General features: G+C 42.3%; 1 protein-coding gene and 1 pseudogene across 1 annotated transcript; both read left to right on the top strand.

Moving 5' to 3' along the window:
* Positions 1-1,070: 1,070 nt before the first annotated feature.
* Positions 1,071-8,852, top strand: LOC123073773 (putative disease resistance protein RGA4; annotated as a pseudogene).
* Positions 8,853-16,288: 7,436 nt separating this feature from the next.
* Positions 16,289-18,197, top strand: LOC123073772 (transcription factor MYB62). Its single transcript, XM_044496809.1, has 2 exons — positions 16,289-16,894; positions 16,985-18,197. The coding sequence occupies exons 1-2, from the start codon at positions 16,714-16,716 to the stop codon at positions 17,836-17,838; spliced, it is 1,035 nt and encodes a 344-aa protein (XP_044352744.1). The 5' UTR covers positions 16,289-16,713; the 3' UTR covers positions 17,839-18,197.
* Positions 18,198-18,844: the final 647 nt, after the last annotated feature.

The following is an 18,844-nucleotide window of genomic DNA, read 5'->3' as shown; positions in this document are numbered from 1 at the left end:
ATTTCAAACAGTCAACATTTTGTGTGTTGGCTTTCATAAAAATTAAAGAGTTATCAACAAAGAGTAAATGGTGATTGCTCGTGCATCTACCACTAAATCACCATTATCTACAGTATGTGACAACAAACATGCCAGTCCTTCCGTACATAGCAAAGACCTCTCGATGGTTCAATCGTGTCAGTTTCCTCAGAATTAAATCGTGTATTTTGTATTCCACCAGTGTCACACAAAAGCATAACAAGCTTGACCCAGTGAACATGATAGCCTCCAAAGGAGATGGCCACGGCTTGACCTTCTTCCTGAGCTAACCCACTTTGAACAGTTACTTATTACCCCCGCAAAAAAAAAGAGAGAACAGTTTCTTATTACCGATCGGGAAGCCAAGGTACGAAAATCAACACACTCACTTTGAAGTTCAGCTTGCGAGCTACGTTAAGCTGTTCGTCATAAGCTTCTAAAAGTCAATTGTAGAACATACAACGCAATGATGCGTGCATCTCAAGGAATGGATCATTTGGTAAGAAAAAGATCAAAGAAACAAATAGATTAATCACTCGGGCGGATTTATAAACATACTCCGTATGGCCCTGCAGATTACACGGTCGTGTTGATCAATGATTACATATAATATGCTGCCGCCGGTCCAACCAGATCAGAGTCGGTCGTTCATCTATATTCAAACTTCTTATCATGACCAAGTAATCAAGTTGACATGTAACATGATGACATCAAATATCGTTCGATGGCCACACGGTATGTGTGGTGAGCAACTTCTGAATGGAAGTTATGTTATGATGATTTATATACGTATTTTGTTGCGGGAAATGATGATTTATATCCTTAGCTCTACTTAAAAAAAGGTACATAATCCAAACAAAAAAAAATCATTCGGTGAACACACGGTAAGACCGTGCAACTGGAATACATGAAATACTTACCTACCCGGGGTTGTTTAACTAAGCCAACTTGCATATCTTTTTATTTCTTTTTGCAGGGTAACTTGCATATCCTTCACATTCGTCTCTACATAAACAAAAAAGCAATGTCTCTTCCCATTTCCACAAGCTGACATAGAACAAGCCGGCAACGAAGATCAACCCATCCATCTCGCACTCTTCATCTCCAACCGATTGAAGGTAATTCCAGCTCGTTCTATCTCTATACACTCTTTTCTCCCAAATATCTGATATCCGATCTTCAAGCTTTCTTGTATTTCTTTTTTGATTGCCAAGAGAGCAATTCCGTGGTTTCTTCTATTTTTTGACGGAAACCATGGTTTCATTTAAAGAAACCTTCATGGCATCAAGTTCAATTTTTCCGGGCATATCTTTCTTTTCTTGTTAACCTGATGAAATATGTTCCCTGTGTTCTTGAGCATATCATCCGCAAACCTAAATTTTTTGCTGGCATAGTTTATTTTCTTGTTAACTTGCAGTATCCTCACAAAGGAAAAAGAACTTATACTAATATGTTACTCCCTCATAAACAGAAATAAGAGCGTTTAGTAGTGATCTAAACGCTCTTATATTTCTTTACGGAGAATTACATGTGTTCTTGAATGTAACTACTATCTAGATTTGGGATCATAGGAGATATCTTCCTGGGCGTGCAGCTTCCTCCTCTTTCCTCTTTCTTTCGCTTGGTACCTCCGCGCGCAGCGTCCTGTTCCTATGGCATACATACCCTGCGGCTGTGCCCACTCTGCCGCAATCGGCTTGGCCGCCACCCGGCGCGGATGTTGCCGCCTTGCCGGTGTGCTTCTGCACCGCGTCCTCGCCGGACAGCCTCCGGTCCGACCCCGCGCCGTTTCGCTCCAGCGCTACCCGCCGCGGCGGGTCGCCGTTGGGCGGGCACAGCCCGCGTAGGTGCGGCGGGAAAACCGGACTGGTCCAAGGGTTCGCGTTGCATATCCGCGGCGCGATGCAGCCCCGCGGCCACAGCGAGGCGCCTTCAGGATTCTGAATCCTTTGCGATGCAAGCCAGGTTCTAGATCTGCACCTCTGACTTTGTTATACCTCACTCTATATGTATTCAAATCAAAATTGATAAAAAAACTGAACTTTTTATACCATTGTCTGTCAACAATATATGTTCTGATCCCTCTTTTTTTTTAAATATATATGTTCTGATTTATCTGTGCACAAGTTCGTTCATGAATGTTACATACAGGTATATAGGTTTGACCTCCGTATCTGTATTGCGTTTTCTTCGTGGAAATTATCACCTTCGGAGCTTTTGTTGTGTTTGTATTTGCTTGCTGAACCTTTCAACACACACAAGCATCTACTGACTTGGTGTCTACATAAAAGCTTTATATAGAAAGCTAACTGTAATCGTTTGCTGAACCTTTCTACACATACAAGCATCTACTGACTTTGTAATCGTTTATTTATTTTTTGAACTCACATGCATAGTTAAAAAAGGTGCGCCTAAGCGAGCGCTTAGCTGCGCTTAATCTGCGGCTTTGGTCAGAAAATCGCAAGGAAGTGGCAAAACGCACAATTAACGCCTAGCACTTTTTTGAACTATGCTCACATGTATACCTACTGGAATTAGGTCTGAAGTAGAATGAATCAGATTATTGTCATACTAAACAATAAACATAGCTTTTTTGCGGGGTAAAGTCTCAAAGTTTAGGTGCTCTTGGATGCAAAATGCAAAGTTTATTACCATTCCAGTTTCGTTTAACCAAACTATCCTTTGTCCACTGAAAATGCATCAGGAAAAACATTGACCTCCAAAGGCACCTGGGTCTTCCAAACGTGCCTAGTGACATCCAATGCCCGAAGTAATCAAAGCGTTATGTAGAAAGCTAACTGTAATTGTTATTACTTTTTTTGTGAATTAAGTTTCTTAGTGGTTCCCAGAATCCTTTTTATTGGGTTAAAATGTTGCCATTTTCAACACGTGCGGCATCAATCGACGCGGTAAGCAGTGTGTAAGTATGTGCAAGCTTATTGTGCGGCTACGCTGTATTTGGTGTTTCTTTCAAAATGGAGATATTTGGTGTTTCTGAAAAATAATTTCAACATAAGGCCAAATCAAATCAGACCTCCTTTTCGAATCTTTTTAACACCAATACATTTTCAGATATTTCAACACCATCTTGCGTCGAATCATATTAGCTAGCAGCATGACCCGTAAGACTTGCATATAAATGATTGGTCATGTTTTAAATTTGTAAATTAGATTTATTGGCTCGAAGGCTCGCGTTGAGCAACACACAACTTCCAAATTGTCTCCATCCGTAATATAAACAAAGCTACACCCTCTGGCGCTTCCACACAAGTTACACTAAGAGCAAGACCGGAGGAAACTTTACCAATCCACCTCTGATCTGTTCCGTTGATTGAAGTTAATTTCGCTAACTTTCTGTAGTTTGTTCCGTGTGCCGAGATCACTAGCTCCTACTCCCTCCATCTCCATCTCGTAATATAAGATGTTATTACAACCAATATATGAGTACATTGGTTGTAATAACATCTTATATTATAGGACAGAGGGAGTAGTATATACCATGCAGAAAATTTATGGCCTTTCTACTCTTTATTTTTCTCTTCTACTCCCTCTGTCCCATAATATAACAACGTTTTCCAAACTATGTTAGCTTGAAAAACGTTCTTATATTATGGGTCGGAGGGAGTAGTAATGTTGTGCTTGCAGTGTAATTGTAGCTCTTTGTCGTTAGAAGATGTCTTCGTGTTCTTTTCTCGGAAATGGGGAACCCTTTGCTTTCGTATATGGCATGCATGTTTGAATTAGCCAGGGATTCAGAAGATAACTGGAATCAGACTACATTTCAGATACATTATTGGTGAACGAACTTATTATCCTTTTTCTCTAATTATTAAATGAGATAATGACATGTCGTTCAGTTTCAAGCATTCATGGGATTGTATGGTGATCATTATGATAATGAAAGAGTAATCTTCTTTATATGTTTCGTTCTGGCAGCAAAAACAACATCCTTCCTGCTGATGGCAGGAGTTTTGGATGCTTTGGCATCTTACGTCAGCAACATGCTCACTGAGATGGCAATAGAAGAAGTGGCCATGCTGATTGGGGTCTCTAGCGGGATTGATGACCTAAGTGTCAAGCTCAGGGACCTAAAAAATGTCCTTGCAGATTCTGATAAGAGGAACATCACAGACGAGAGTGTGCGGGAGTGGGTGGAGGAACTGAAGCGCGCCATGTATCACGCCACTGACATCCTCGACCTGTGCCAGCTCAGAGTCATGGAGCAAGGTCCATCCAAGGACATGGGGTGCCTTAACCCACTCCTCTTCTGCATGCGAAACCCCCTCCATGCCCACGAGATCGGGAGCCGCATCAAGGCGCTCAACCAAAAGCTAGATGAAATCTCCAAGAGGGGCGGTAGTTTCAATTTTATCAAGCTGGAAGCCTACCAAAACCGAAAGACAACCAACCCTGCTCCTGTCAACCGCAAGACAAATCCACTGCTGGAGCGGTCGAGTGTGGTCGGGGAGAAGATTGAAGATGATACAAGGGCACTTGTCCATATGCTCATGATGGAGTCAGGGGACAAGAGTGATAGCATCATGGTGTTTGCCATAGTTGGTGTCGGTGGAATTGGTAAGACTACCCTCAGCAAGAAGGTCTTTAATGATGAGGCCATCCAAGACAAGTTCACCACAAAGATATGGTTGAGTGTCACACAAGAGTTCAGCGAGGTTGAGCTGTTGCAGACGGCCATCACTTCCGCCAATGGAAACTTGCCAGGGCCAGGTGGTGGGTCTCAAGACAAAGCTTTGCTTGTGCCGGCTCTTGCGAGTGCTATCAGAGACAAGAAGATATTTCTTGTGTTGGATGACATGTGGGGCACCAATGAATGGACCAACTTGCTGAAGGCTCCCTTTAGCCACAGCGCCCCTGGTAGCCGAGTCCTCATCACATCAAGACATGAAGCTATTGGTCGAGGCATGAAAGCTGTGCTTCCTTACCACCATGTTGACAAATTAGAGCCCGAAGATGCTTGGTCATTGCTCAAGAAGCAGGTGAGTGTATGGCTACTAGCAACCTCTGCTCTATCTCAAGTAAAAAATCAATAGTATATTCATTTATTACTTATTAGCACAGGTCATAGCCATATTTCGAGCAGTCTTTGTGCTTCATACCTATGTTCATTGCGTCTCTATGAGGGCACCCGCCGTTTATTGCGTCTCTATGTATATATGTTCATTGTTGTTTGATGAATGATGCTGCTAGGATTCAATTAGTATTGTTACCACGGCAAACTTGTTGCACTTTCAATGCATGTAAACCTTATTGTTCTTGTTAGCTCCACAACTAGCTAACTAGACTTCCCCTAATTAATTATTCTAGAATTAATCACACATTACTTGCTGTTCAAGCGGCATGTTCATGGATTATTTTTTTGTTGAGAGTAACTAGCTCTGTTAGATTATCATTTTGATGTTTCATAACTGTAAGACAAGCAGAGAAAACGGCATTAATCCATCTGAGATGTCCCTGTGAGTGGAGCATCAAATCAATTATTAATCAACGGGTAGCTCGATGCTTTTGTTTGGTAACTTAACTTATGAGTACATCAGTTAGTCTAGTAGCCACTCCAGTGTGTTTGCGTATGTGCTTCTTATTAATTCTACATGCTTAAACTGCTTGCAGGTACTCACAACAGAGAAAACTGAACCTGCAGTTGATATGCTTAAGGATATTGGGTTGCAAATCATAGAAAAATGTGACGGGTTACCGCTTGCCATAAAAGTGATGGGAGGACTCCTATCCAGAAGGACAAAGAACGGCGTGATTGGGAAAAGGTTTTGCATGATTCTATATGGTCAGTAAGTCGTATGCCAGAAGAGTTAAACTATGCAATATATCTTAGCTACGAGGACTTGTCTCCATGTTTAAAACAATGCTTTCTGCATTTCTCCCTTAAGCCTAAAAGGATATGTTTTACCCACGCACAGTTTGTGGGAATGTGGATTGGTGAAGGATTTGTTCATGGAGAGACTGATAAATTGGAAGAATTAGGAAATGAGTACCATAAGGAGCTAATATTGAGGAACCTTATAGAGCCAGATCCATTATATTCCAGTCAAACTATTTGCCACATGCATGATGTTGTTCGATCGTTTGCTCAGTTTTTGACTAGAGATGAAGCACTAATAGGTCATAGTGGAGAAATTCTTAATAGCAAGCTTAGTCTGCCAAAATTTCTTAGGTTTTCTGTAGAAACCAAAGGCGGGCAATCTGATGAATTTGAGTGGAGATGTTTACAAGAGCAAAAATCTCTAAGATCGATAATAATAATTGGGAATTTCAAGATTCAGTCTGGTGATTCGCTGATGAGCTTTTCAAGTCTTCGAACTCTACATGTAGAGTCTGCAAATTTTGCTGCATTGGCTGAATCTCTATATCAGCTCAAACACTTGAGGTATCTAACACTAGAAAACTGCAATGATATAAACAGCCTGCCAGAGGACATTCACAAGATAAAATTCCTACAACACCTTGGTCTTGAAGGTTGTAGGAGTCTGGTGAAACTTCCTGACAGCATTGTCAAGTTAGAGGAACTGAGATTTCTTGACCTTGACGACACATGTGTAAATAGTATGCCTAGGGGTTTCTGTGCCTTGACAAATCTGAGGGAACTATATGGGTTCCCAGCCTACGTGGATGGTGATTGGTGTAGTTTGGAAGAGTTGGGACCTCTTTCTCACCTCATTCATCTTGGATTAAAGGGTTTGGAGAATGTAGCCGTTACCTCGTCTGCCTTGAAGGCCATGCTTGTTGCAAAGGTACATCTTACCTTAATGAAATTACACTGCACCAATACACTTGACAACAATAGAAGAGTACCCTCTGAGAAGGAACAAGGAATAATTGAGGAGGTGTTTGATGAACTCTATCCTCCGTCTTGCATCGAAAATATCAACATCCGAGGATATTTTGGTCGCCAGCTCCCAAGATGGATGATGTCAACAGCAACATCGCATCTCAAGAGCTTGAGATTTTTAACAATGCACGAACTTGTTTGTTGCATCCAACTCCCTGATGGCTTGTGTCTGCTCCCATGTCTTGAGCTCCTAGCAGTTGACCGAGCGCCAGCTATCAAGCGTGTTGGACCTGAATTTGTGCAGTGCCCGGATCACCGTCATCATCCTTCATCCCAGGTGACAACTTCTTTTCCAAGACTGCATAAAATTAAGCTAAATGCATTGGTGCAATGGGAGGACTGGGAGTGGGAGGAGGAAGTGCAAGCTATGCCCATCTTGGATGAGCTTAGTATCGTAAGATGCAATTTGAGGCGTATCCCCCCCGGCCTTGCATCCCATGCAAGGGCGTTGAAAAAAGTATATATGAGCAACATCGAGCGCCTTGACGCTGTTGAAAACTTTGGTTCCATCATTGAGCTCAGGCTGTCTCACATGCCAGAGATGACTAGGATCTCTAATATTCCCAAATTGCAAAATCTTGAGATCTGCTTCTGCCCAAAGGTCGAGTTACTTGAGCAGGTGCCTGCACTCAGAAGACTTGTGCTGAATCTGTGGCACAGTGAGAAACAACTCCCGTTATACCTACAGACTGTGAAGCCAAGTCATTTTTTGTTGAGCTGCAGCCGAAAGGTACTCACCTCCATGGCTTTGGGAAAATCTGGCTCGGAGTGGTACAAGTTCAGCCACATCCAGCATGTCGAGGCTTATGCAAAGGATGGAGGCAATGAGAAAAATGGCACCTACTGTACACAAGAGAGCCCTACAAGATCGATACAAATGTTGTGCAGGTGATAATTCTGTCACTCTTTCCAAACATAATAGCTACTCCTTTTGGTAATTCCATGCATCTGCATTTCATCAGTATACATATATGCTAGAACCTGAATGAACATATTTCATGTTGCTTTGTTTCGCTTAAATTGCAGGATTATTCAGATGAATAATATGACGTACAATAAGGAGAGGAAGGGCTACGAAAGGAAAGAAGGAACATCATCCAAGGTTATACGTGATTGAAGGAATTGTATGTCTGATGCTGCTGCTACTAGTACTTCTCTACTAGCCTTAGTTTCATACCCTTAAGTATTTCATAGGAGCGCTGCTACATTTGCGGTGAATAGTGGTACTTTTTTTCACTAAATTGAATTGAATTGTGATCTAGATCTGTTGTTAAGGTAGAAAATTTTATAGGTGTCATTATGAGATTTTTAGAACTGAAAAGGAGTTCTTTTTTAAATACTGAAAAGGAGATTTGGTAACTGTCACGCACCGACGCACAGTTATAATTCAGAACACACATTCAGCTTGCAATTAGGCATGAAACTGAACTTCATATGAAGGTGGTTTATAACTGTTTTGATCAAATGCATGCAGGTGAATCGAGGGCAGCCTCCCCCTCTTCCTGTAGCCAGAAGCTGGCTCAGACGTATCAAGTGTGCGCATCCATGGAAGCGAGTCAAACAACAATACAGTATGAAAGCGAGATCGAGAGAATGATACCGAATTTTATTTTTTGCAATAAGGCGAAGGCCATGTATTAAGATCATCCAACCCTTGCAGGCCATCCCTGTGAAAACAGAGTACTGTACATTTGTTCTATATATGAGCCCCTGGTCTGTTGCTTTATTGCTGAAGAATGAAGATGTGGTGTCGTTAATCTTGTGAACATATATGGCCTGGTTGGGCAGACTCAGTTTGATGAGCAGGTGAGGAAGAGAATAGTATACATATATGGTGGCTTTTACTGTTCTGAAATGGAACTTAATAGGCCAAGCAGCTGTATACAGTGTGAGCACATAGTGTCGTAGATATTCAGAGGGTCACTGAGGATCATATGACACCATGGTCTCTGGAGACATGGAATTCTTGGCGTAGCGGGGCATCTCGCCGTATCCCAATTTGCTCTCTGGGTTCACCAAATGAAGTTGGTCTCTGGATTATTGATTGGAAGGAAACAGGAAGCTAGTAATTCAGGTTGTTGAAGGTTCTGAAACTGCAACTGAATACGCTGTGCTCTGCTTCACTTCAGTTTTCCTTTTTTCTGACAGGAGCTTCAGTTCAGTTCATCAAGTCTGAGACGAGTCTGTCACTTACGGATCTGTTTGGAGCGGCCCATTTCTTCCGCTTCCGCTCACTCAAAATCTCGTCCGCAACTGATATGTTGCCATTACCTCAAAAAAAAAAACTGATATGTTGCCGAAGCTTTCCTGCCGGTTTTGGGAAGCTTCCGGGCTGTTTTTCTTCTTCCTTTTTGCCGTTATTTTTTCTGTATCTCTTTTCTTTTTAGTTTTATTTTTCAGTTTTTTCTTATTTTTTTATTCTCTTTTTTCCTCAAAAAATCATACTTCCGAAAAGTGATCCTCTTTTTTTAAAAGTGTTCACGTTTTTAAAATTGTTTGTGTTTCTCGGGAAATAATTGGGATTTAAAAAAAATACAATTTCAGGAAATGTTCACAAATTTCAAAAAGAGTTCAAATTGTACAGAAACTTTTTGGGATGTCGAAAATTCTTCATGATTTTCAAAAACTAGTTCAACATATATTAAAAAAAGTTCATTGTATATAGATAAATGTTCACTGCATATTAAACAATTTGACAATGTGTACTTTGTAAAAATGTTCACCGTCATTAAAAAATATACAGTGTGTAAGTGAAAATTGTTCACCATATACTAAAAAAATTCATTGTATATAAATAAAATTGTCATCATATATGTGTTAAATAATTGTTTGGTGTGTAATTTGCAAAACAAAAACCAGCTTATTTAAAAAAATGTTCAACGTGTAATTGGAAATTGTTCACCGTATATTGTAAAAAGTTGATTGTATATAAATAAAATGTTCATCTTATATTAATTGATTGTATATAAATAAAATGTATTTTTGTTGTTAACAGTTTCATCTATATATTTGGTCAAACATAGAAAGTACTGATTTTATGACTCAGTTTATATGCCATGTATTTTGGGACGGAGGTAGTACACTTGACGTGTGTGCAATCCGTTAAGTTAACCCAACGATTATTTTGAAACCGACGAGATTCCTTGTAGCTACTCAGCTAGTGGGCTATACATTTTTCTTTTGGTTCTGGCGGTATATATCATGATTGGCCATTCTTTTGCAGGAAAAACTTTAAATGTATTTATCAATTGTTAAGGTAGTATAAAGACATTAAAAGTAAAAAAATACATCCAGGCCCGTAGATCATCTAACGATTATTACAAGCACTGAATCGAGCCGAAGGCGAGCCCCGTCATTGCCCCTCCTTCATCGGAGTCGGGCAAACCTTGTTGTAATAGACAGCTGAAAAGTCGTCGTGCCAAGGCACATAAGACCAGCGCATTAGAATATCAACCGCCACCGATGAAAAGAATCGTAGATCGAAAGGATCCAACCTGTAGACACATGAAGACAGACGAATGAAGAACGGATCCACATGGATCAATCGAAGACAAACGCCGGTCGAATCCCACGAGATCCGCCAAAGACAAATCTTCACACGCCCTCCAACGAAACTAGAAGCACCACCACTCAGACGCCATGATTGGCCATTTGGCCTGTCGACCGTGTCAAAACGATTTATTTGACAAGCAAAAAGAGAAACAATTTGCTGAATCAAAAAACCATTCTCTGCCTTGGTTTGCCGACTAATCACGTACTGACGCAGTAGGAACAAGTTGCATTTGCTAGGCTACACAGTGCATATACTGACACACAAACTAGCTAGGAATATATGAATCTCTTTTAGGTGGTATATATATTCTAAAGCATATCTTTCCAGCTAAGCTACAACTCTTTTCTCTTTGCGACGAAAGCTACTACAGCTCTCCTTTTTGCTCTACTAGTTACAAGATTTTGTGTTTTGAAAAGTCCTTTTGGTTCATTTTTCGTTTCACCTAGCTAAAGCAGGCTATATGGCTATATACCTTTATCGTAGTAGCAAATTAATCCAGTTCCGTGTGAATATGTCACGGCATCATTCTCGCAGAATATATGGAAACGTGCCGAATCATGGAGAAAATCAGATAAATAAAAGCAGATTAATAGCAGCAGCCCAAGGCTCTCTACCGGTTAGTAACAAATAACTCAAGCCATGTTAACATTATTTGTCACGATCGACGCCATATATATTCCCTGGCAAGAGCTATATATATTCGCAGCAGCTAGCTATAGCTCGTGTCCATGGAAGTCAAGGAGGAGTGGCGTGTTCCAGCTACGATCCTCGGACTTGTCACCTCAGTTACAAGAAGCATGCATGCATATGGACACGAATTTAAACAATCAGTAAATACGCCCAACAGCTACTACACCGATCGCCGGCAGTCGCCGTCGCCATGGTCGTGGTCGCCGACGGCCGGCGTCGTCGCCGCGCCAGAGGGGCACCCGGGCGCGTCGGCGTCGACGTCGTAGGCCGGCGACCTACCCTAAAAGAACAGACGACTCTCGCGCGCGTGCCAAGTCGGATCAGGTTAATCAACCTGCTGCTGCACGCTTAGCGAAATGGAAACATGACAACGACGCCGTTGATCGGCATCACCATCACCATCACCATCATCCATCTGGCCGTGGATTATGGCGAAAGTAAGCCGGGCGAAGGCGGAAAAGAATGGCGCACGGCGATCATGGATGGATGGATGGTATAGATCATCGTGACGATGAATTCGTGTTGCATGCGTCAGTGGGTGAACGGGAGGGGGAGGTGGTCGATGGGGATCGCCGTCAATGGCGGTCGCTGTCGGACGGAGGGGCTGGAGACGGATGGGACGAGGCGGGAGGCTGCGTGCCATGTGTCGACCGGAGAAGCTGCGTGTCCAACCCCGGCGTGAGGTGCGCATGCACACACTGTGGGACACATATATGCTTGCTTGGTTGCCAGCTAGTGACGTGAGGATGTCGCGTTCGTACGTGTACACGTGCGTATTCGTACGTACCGCTGCGCGACACGTTTGTAAGCTCTGTACCGTGTGGTGGAGGCCGCCGTCTTTTTTGGCGCGTGGGTGTTCGTATTGTAAGATGACTATCGAACAAAGTTGTACTGAAACTGCGTTAATTAATTTGGATCAGATGGAGTAGAAAAATACAGTCACATGAATAATTATTTTTGCCATAGTATAGCTGAAATAAATATTTTAAGTTGACCCTTGAAATTTTAACTTATTGGAATTGTGTGTTCATGAAATATGAAGTAATGAAATCTCATATCCTTTTCTGGAATATAGTTGCTATCACTTTTTTCGAAAGTGTGAAATCTTTTTGGAATAAATGAGGCGTAATCAACCGGTGCCATTGGTGATGCTAGACCACCAACATATCCACATTTCGTTGTTCCTTTCCATTCGACGGCCAACGAGCGTGACATGTGCTTAAGACCGCAAATCACTTGCACGGGACACTCGCATCAGACACCAGTTTTTGTACGCTAGCTGCACTGTCAAGCATTTAATACCGTACGAATTTTTAAGGAGAATTTAAGTTTTTCAAGGGGAATCCTATACAATGTCCTTCTTCTCCTCCTCCTTTTCCTCTACCCGCTCCGATCCAAAAGAAGTGTAACTAAAACCACAATACTTATTTTGAATCAGAGGGAGTATGGATTTTCAAGGGGAACTTTAATTTTTAAGGTGAAGTAATAGCTAGCACTAATAATGGAGGACACTCCAAAAATCTATACGCCCACGTAGAGAATTGTAATATCTAGCACTAATAATCAAGGATAATAGTGCTAGCTAACATCAAAGTGATGATAGCTAGCACTATTATCACATTTTAGGAAATGCAAAATCTTTCTGGAATAATTCGAAATAATTTTGAAATAGTTAAACCCTTATTTTGAACAAATGAAATGCCTAAAACCAAACTTTTGAAAAAATCAGGAAAAACAGTTTTCGAAATTGTTGACTTTTTTGAAATGTATTTTTAGTTTTCTTAAATAGTCAACAATAATTATTTTTAATGGTGGCCAAAATAATTATTTAGATTTTTGAAATCTTGAAATTGTTTGTGATTCTGTCCAAAACTAATTAATATAATATTATTCAGTATTTCTGATATATGAAATACCCAAAATGTATTTATTACTTAACAAACATACAAAGCTCTTTGGCGGTTAATTGGCGGTCACCCTATAGAAAGCTTTCTAGAGGTACTTTTAGACAAGACCAACTTTCTAGTTTTTTAACTGGTCCTATTCCACTTGTATTCTATTTTTTATGAATTTCTCTTTTTTGGACTGGCACCTCAGAAAACACGTTTGGTGCTTGAGCTCGGTTGTTTTGGAAAATTCAAACTTTGTATTTCACAATCTCCAAAAATTCTGGAAAAAATTACACACTGACGATAGATGTATACTACATGTGTGCAAAATTTCATGAGAAAATACATCAACATGCAAGCTACAGAAAGATGTGAAATCGTTGATTTTATTTGTAGTGAACAGTACACACACTGATCACTGTTTCAAAATCAGAATTTGTCATTTTTGTGTAGCTCGCGTTGCGTGTCAATGTATTTTCTCATGGAAATTTGCACACATATATTATACATCCATATATCAATGTGTAATTTTTGCCAGAATTGTTTGAAATTTTGAAATGTGATTTTTTTGTAAAATTCAAGAGCTCCATGGAGCTTTAGCACCAAAAGGCTGCATCGCTGGTACCTCTTCCTATTTTATTTCATTTGCAAAAATTAAATATTAAAAAAATATTTTAATTTTTATAGCCTTTTAAAGAAAAACAACTTAAAAATAAAGGGGAGAGTGAGGAGCCACATGGTGGGCCCTTAGACTTCTCTCATCTTGTTGTTTTGCTTACAGACATATCACTGTATGCATATCTATAGTGGTGTATGTAATTGACATAAAATTTTGTTACACACTACATCTATCTAGACTATTTCTGTATGCCTTTAACCTGACATGTATATAATGGCTGACATGCACATGGTAGAAACTGGTTAGACATATCGCTTAGAAAGAAAATATAATAACCTTTTCATGCGTAACCGATTTATGGGTGCGTGCATATCACTAGCTGCAGTGTCCGGGGACACCCCCTCCCTTTCAGGAAAATAGTTTACTCACTGGCATCGATAGCTCAGTTATCTTATATGGAACTTCATAAAGTATAATACTGAGTTACCGACGTCCAAAAGCACACATATCTTTGAATCATTGTTTTTGGTAGTTCAGGAGCTAATGCAATGATCATTACGTGGCCTAGTGTCACTTGTTAGCCACGGTAGTGCATACGTGGTCCATATGAAAAGCTTACCGGCCAACAATACTTACATGTGTACTGCATTCACCGAGTGATGTTGTTGTTTAATTATTACATGTGTAAGAATTTTCCGAGGATTCCGCTAGAGTATTTGATCAATTGACAATCTAGTTTTGCCCATTTGAAGGAATATACACACCATATCCATGCTATGATATATAACTACCCAAACTTTTCTCAATATGTAATGCAAATATGTATGGGAAAAGGTTCTGCTGTTTTCACTATATTATGCTACTTATATTAATAAATATGTGACAACTACATTAATAATAAAAAGCAATAAATCATATGTATTTTTAATTTCAGTTCTCGTATTATTAATACAAGGGATAAGTATATTTTTCGTCCTTGAACTCTTCTGAGAGTTTAGAAGTCGTCCCTCAACTCCAAACCGGATAGTTTTCGTCCCTCAACCATCAAAACCGGATAGTTTTTGTCCCTCGTGCCGTTTCGGGCGGTTTTAGTACGCGGCGAACAGTAAAATCGAAAAAAATAGCAAAAAAAATCAAAAAATATGAAATTTTACAGGTTTTGATAGTTGAGGGACCAAAACCGCCCGAAGCGGCACGAGTGACGGAAACCATCCGGTTTTGATAGTTGAGGGACCAAAACTATCCGGTTTGGAGTTGAGGGACGATTTCTAAACTCTCGGAAGAGTTCAAGGACGAAAAATATACTTATCCCTTAATACAAATATGCATTTTCTATACAATCAATTTCGTCAAAATATACCAAATTAAATCCCCGCAACAATGAGTGAAGTATCATCTAGTATATTATATGTATAGTTTACATTAACCAAAAAAAACTTGTTCGGCATAAACAGGGATCAATGACAAAAGGAGCCCAATTGTGTATAACACATTATCAATATTTGTGATGTTACAACAACCCTACTAGCTAGCTAGCTATCATCAGTTTTGTTTGAATGATTGATCTTTCAATTGACTAGGATATTTAATAGCTATGAGAACCTATTAATAACTGCAACTAGTTCCTCCCTTGCAACATAATTAACAGTGACTGTACTACTGAGAATTAATTCGGTCAAGGTAGCTGCAAACTGCAAGCTAGCCGCAAAGCAACCATTCTTCTCGCTTAATCTAGAATCTAGATGCAGCACAAGGATTAATCAGCTGCAAGTATTTGACCACATGTCATGCATGCAACTGTGGCAACATCATGCAAGGCTGTCTAAGCTAAGACACCTAGCCCTCTTTGGGTTGAAAATTTTCACCGGCCAAAGCAAGGCGGCCGTGAGTGTTAGGTCAAGAATCATTAGGCTCTACGAATATTTAACATGATTATCCATCCTAGGGAGCTACACAAGCAAGCACGTACGCCCACCTAATGTTTGCTTACTTCTCAGGGCGCTGTCTCCAAAGTTTGGTGTTTCACTTGGCTTTTTGGGGGAGAGAAAGTACACAAAGCTATGTGTATGCTTGGTGAGCTGAAGTCTCCTTGATTGTTTGCTTATTCTTTGCTTCAAGTAGACTTGGTGTGGCCACATAACTCCAGCCCCAAATCGGCACAAAAGGCAACAAAATACTACTACAAGTTGTTTTTTGTTTCCTTCCTTTCTTTTCTGCAAGCAAGGACAACAAAAGAATTATTCTGATGGAATAAAAGGCTAGCTAGGTGTGCATATACTTATTGATTACTGAGGTGTTCTATCAGGAGAAGGATAAAGAGGTATCAATGTACATATGGTGTACATGTCTATAATTTGGGTTTGATCTTATCACAAAAGGCTAGCTATTCCTTCTAGAATTTATACTCCTTTATTTATTTTTGTTTCTTAGTGCAAAAGGAGGTGGTGGTTCACAATGCACATATGTGTACATCCAACAATTTGCCCATCCCCTCCCTCTCTCGTCTAATCCTAATAGTGCAAGGGTGACAAATTGTTCAGTCAAACACGCTTCATGTAGGAAAGAATCTAAACATCAGTAGGCCACTATTTCTTCCCACAAAGCCTCTCTCTCTCTCTCTCTCTCTCTCTCTCTCATCCCCATTAAAAACGAAAGAAGCTTTGAAACATCTCACCAGCTTTTGATTTCCAACAACACACTTGCCCTTCTATCTTCCTCCCAAGAACCAGACTGCAGGCCAAAGTCCTTGAGCCTTTGGAGGAGCGTGGATGCAGTTACCCTAAAAAAAAGATCACGCTCCATATGATTGCCACAAGTCCTTATAAAAGGGTAGCTAGCCACCAATAACTTGTCTCTGCAGCTAGGCCCTCTTCTCATCTCATCTCATCTCTCCCACTTCTCCTTGCTTCGAAATCCTAACCCCCTACACACACAGTACACTCCTGCACTCGCTAGTAGTAGTAGTACTTGTGCATGGTCATATCCAAGCCCATCTATCTATAAGGTAAGGGAGCTACCTAGCTGTGCCCACAGAGGGGTTCATCGATCATAGTCATATATAGTAGCTACGAGGTGACCAACAATGTCACGGAGGAAAGGAGCAGCAGCAGGAGGAGGAGCTGGGCCCATGGCGATGGCGGCCATGGAGGAGGAGGCCGCCGAGCTGAGGAGAGGCCCCTGGACGCTGGAGGAGGACAACCTCCTCATGAGCTACATTGCTTGCCACGGCGAGGGCCGCTGGAACCTCCTCGCCCGCTGCTCCGGTGAGTTGATCTCCCGCCATGCATCTGGCCATGCATGTCGATCGCCATGAATATTTTCTTACTGCTGTATATATATCTCTGTCATGTCAGGGTTGAAGAGGACGGGGAAGAGCTGCCGGCTCCGGTGGCTGAACTACCTGAAGCCTGACATAAAGCGGGGGAACCTGACGGCGGAGGAGCAGCTGGTCATCCTGGAGCTCCACGCCAAGTGGGGCAACCGGTGGTCGCGGATCGCGCAGCACCTCCCCGGCCGCACCGACAACGAGATCAAGAACTACTGGCGGACCAGGGTGCAGAAGCAGGCGAGGCAGCTCAAGGTGGACGCCAACTCCGCCGTCTTCCGCGACGCCGTCCGCTGCTACTGGATGCCGCGCCTCCTCGACAAGATGTCCATGGCCGCTGCTTCCACGGCCGCGCCGCCGCCCCTGATGGAGCAGCACGGCCAAGGCGTCCTGTCCTCCTCGCAGTCGGCGGCAATCGGCAGCGACCAGCTCTGCTGCTACCCTGCCGCCGGCTTCAACCCGAGCCCGAGCGCGTCCACGTCCGGATCGACGGCGGCAGCCGCGCTGCAACCGGCGCCGTTGCCCTGCTTCTCCGAACTCAACTGGGAGGACCAGTACTGCTACCCGAGCGGAGGCGACCTCGACGGTGGCGCCGGTGGGATGGAGTTGGACTCGGCGGCGCTGCTGGGAAGCCTCGGCCTCGACGGGCTGGACCTAGGGCCGGCAGAGTCGTACCTCCCGGACGCCACGCTCCTCGACTACCTCAACTACTCGAGTTGCACCGCCAACGCCATGAACATGATGATGGTGAACGGCGGCAACTACAACAACAGCTACTGTGGCGGTGACGCCATGGTCGACGGCGATCACCACGACACGACGACGGCGGCGACGTGCCACGCGGCGAGGAAGCTGGCAGGCGAGTGGGGAGGAGGGATCTAGAAAATTCTAGCTAGCTAGCTAGTGATTAATTAAGCTAAATTAAGCCCAGCCAAGTGGATGGATGGATGGCACTCTCCTACTCCTAGCTAGCTACGTTGCTTCTTGCAACGTCTCTCTATATTAAAGCCAGATGTCACATTGGCTAATGGAGCTCATCATCATCATCAACCATGTAGTAGTGATCAAAGTTACCAATTGATCGAGATTGCTAGCTCTAGCTCTCTTTTACTTGTTGATTCTAGTGTAGTCGATGTGGTGCATATGCATGATCAATGAGGTGTAACCTTTTGGATCTGATCAATGAGGTGTAACCTTTTGGATCTAGTAACTACGTACGTGTGTGCTCTTTCTTACTTCCATCTTTCTCATGCTACTTGTTTGTTGGTGTGTGTGTGTGAGTGGTCGTTGTCTCCAAGTGATATCGTTTGTGTTGGTGAGGGGGTGGTGCACTTACATCTGAGGATGTGTGAGACACATGGCTGATCAGCTTGGCAATGACATATTGACATGTCGCTCTAAGAGGGGGCTTCTCAGGGCTTTTGAAACTATTAAAGCATGATCATAACAAGAGATGATCGATTGTCGTCGGGCGGATGATGCGTTCATCGTCATAAGTCGCCACAGGTACTGGCTAGGTATGGACACTCCCTCGAACAAATCTCTAAAAGTTGTGACTTTGGACAATATTTGGGTGTAAGACCCAACTTTTCGTCACTCTCTCTCGAGGGCACCTGGAACCCTAGCCACCCACACCCCTATCATCCTATTGCCGCCTTCCTGAGATGGTTGTCGAGCAAGCATGTATTGTTGGGGGAGGGGCTCCTTGGTTGAAGGAAGCAAGGTGGATGCGGTCCAGTCATCGCCAAATCCAGATATGGAGGGCCCTAATCCAATCATGGAGGGACTCTTCGTCGGCGATGTCCATGGATGCTCTTCAGAAAAGACATCTTCACCCAAGTGGATATTCCTGTGTGTAGCAAGTGATTAGGGGACTAATGATATACAT

This window comes from Triticum aestivum, chromosome 3D (assembly GCF_018294505.1).
Source record: "Triticum aestivum cultivar Chinese Spring chromosome 3D, IWGSC CS RefSeq v2.1, whole genome shotgun sequence".
Taxonomy (NCBI): domain Eukaryota; kingdom Viridiplantae; phylum Streptophyta; class Magnoliopsida; order Poales; family Poaceae; genus Triticum; species Triticum aestivum.
This window is presented reverse-complemented; position numbering and strand designations above follow the sequence as displayed.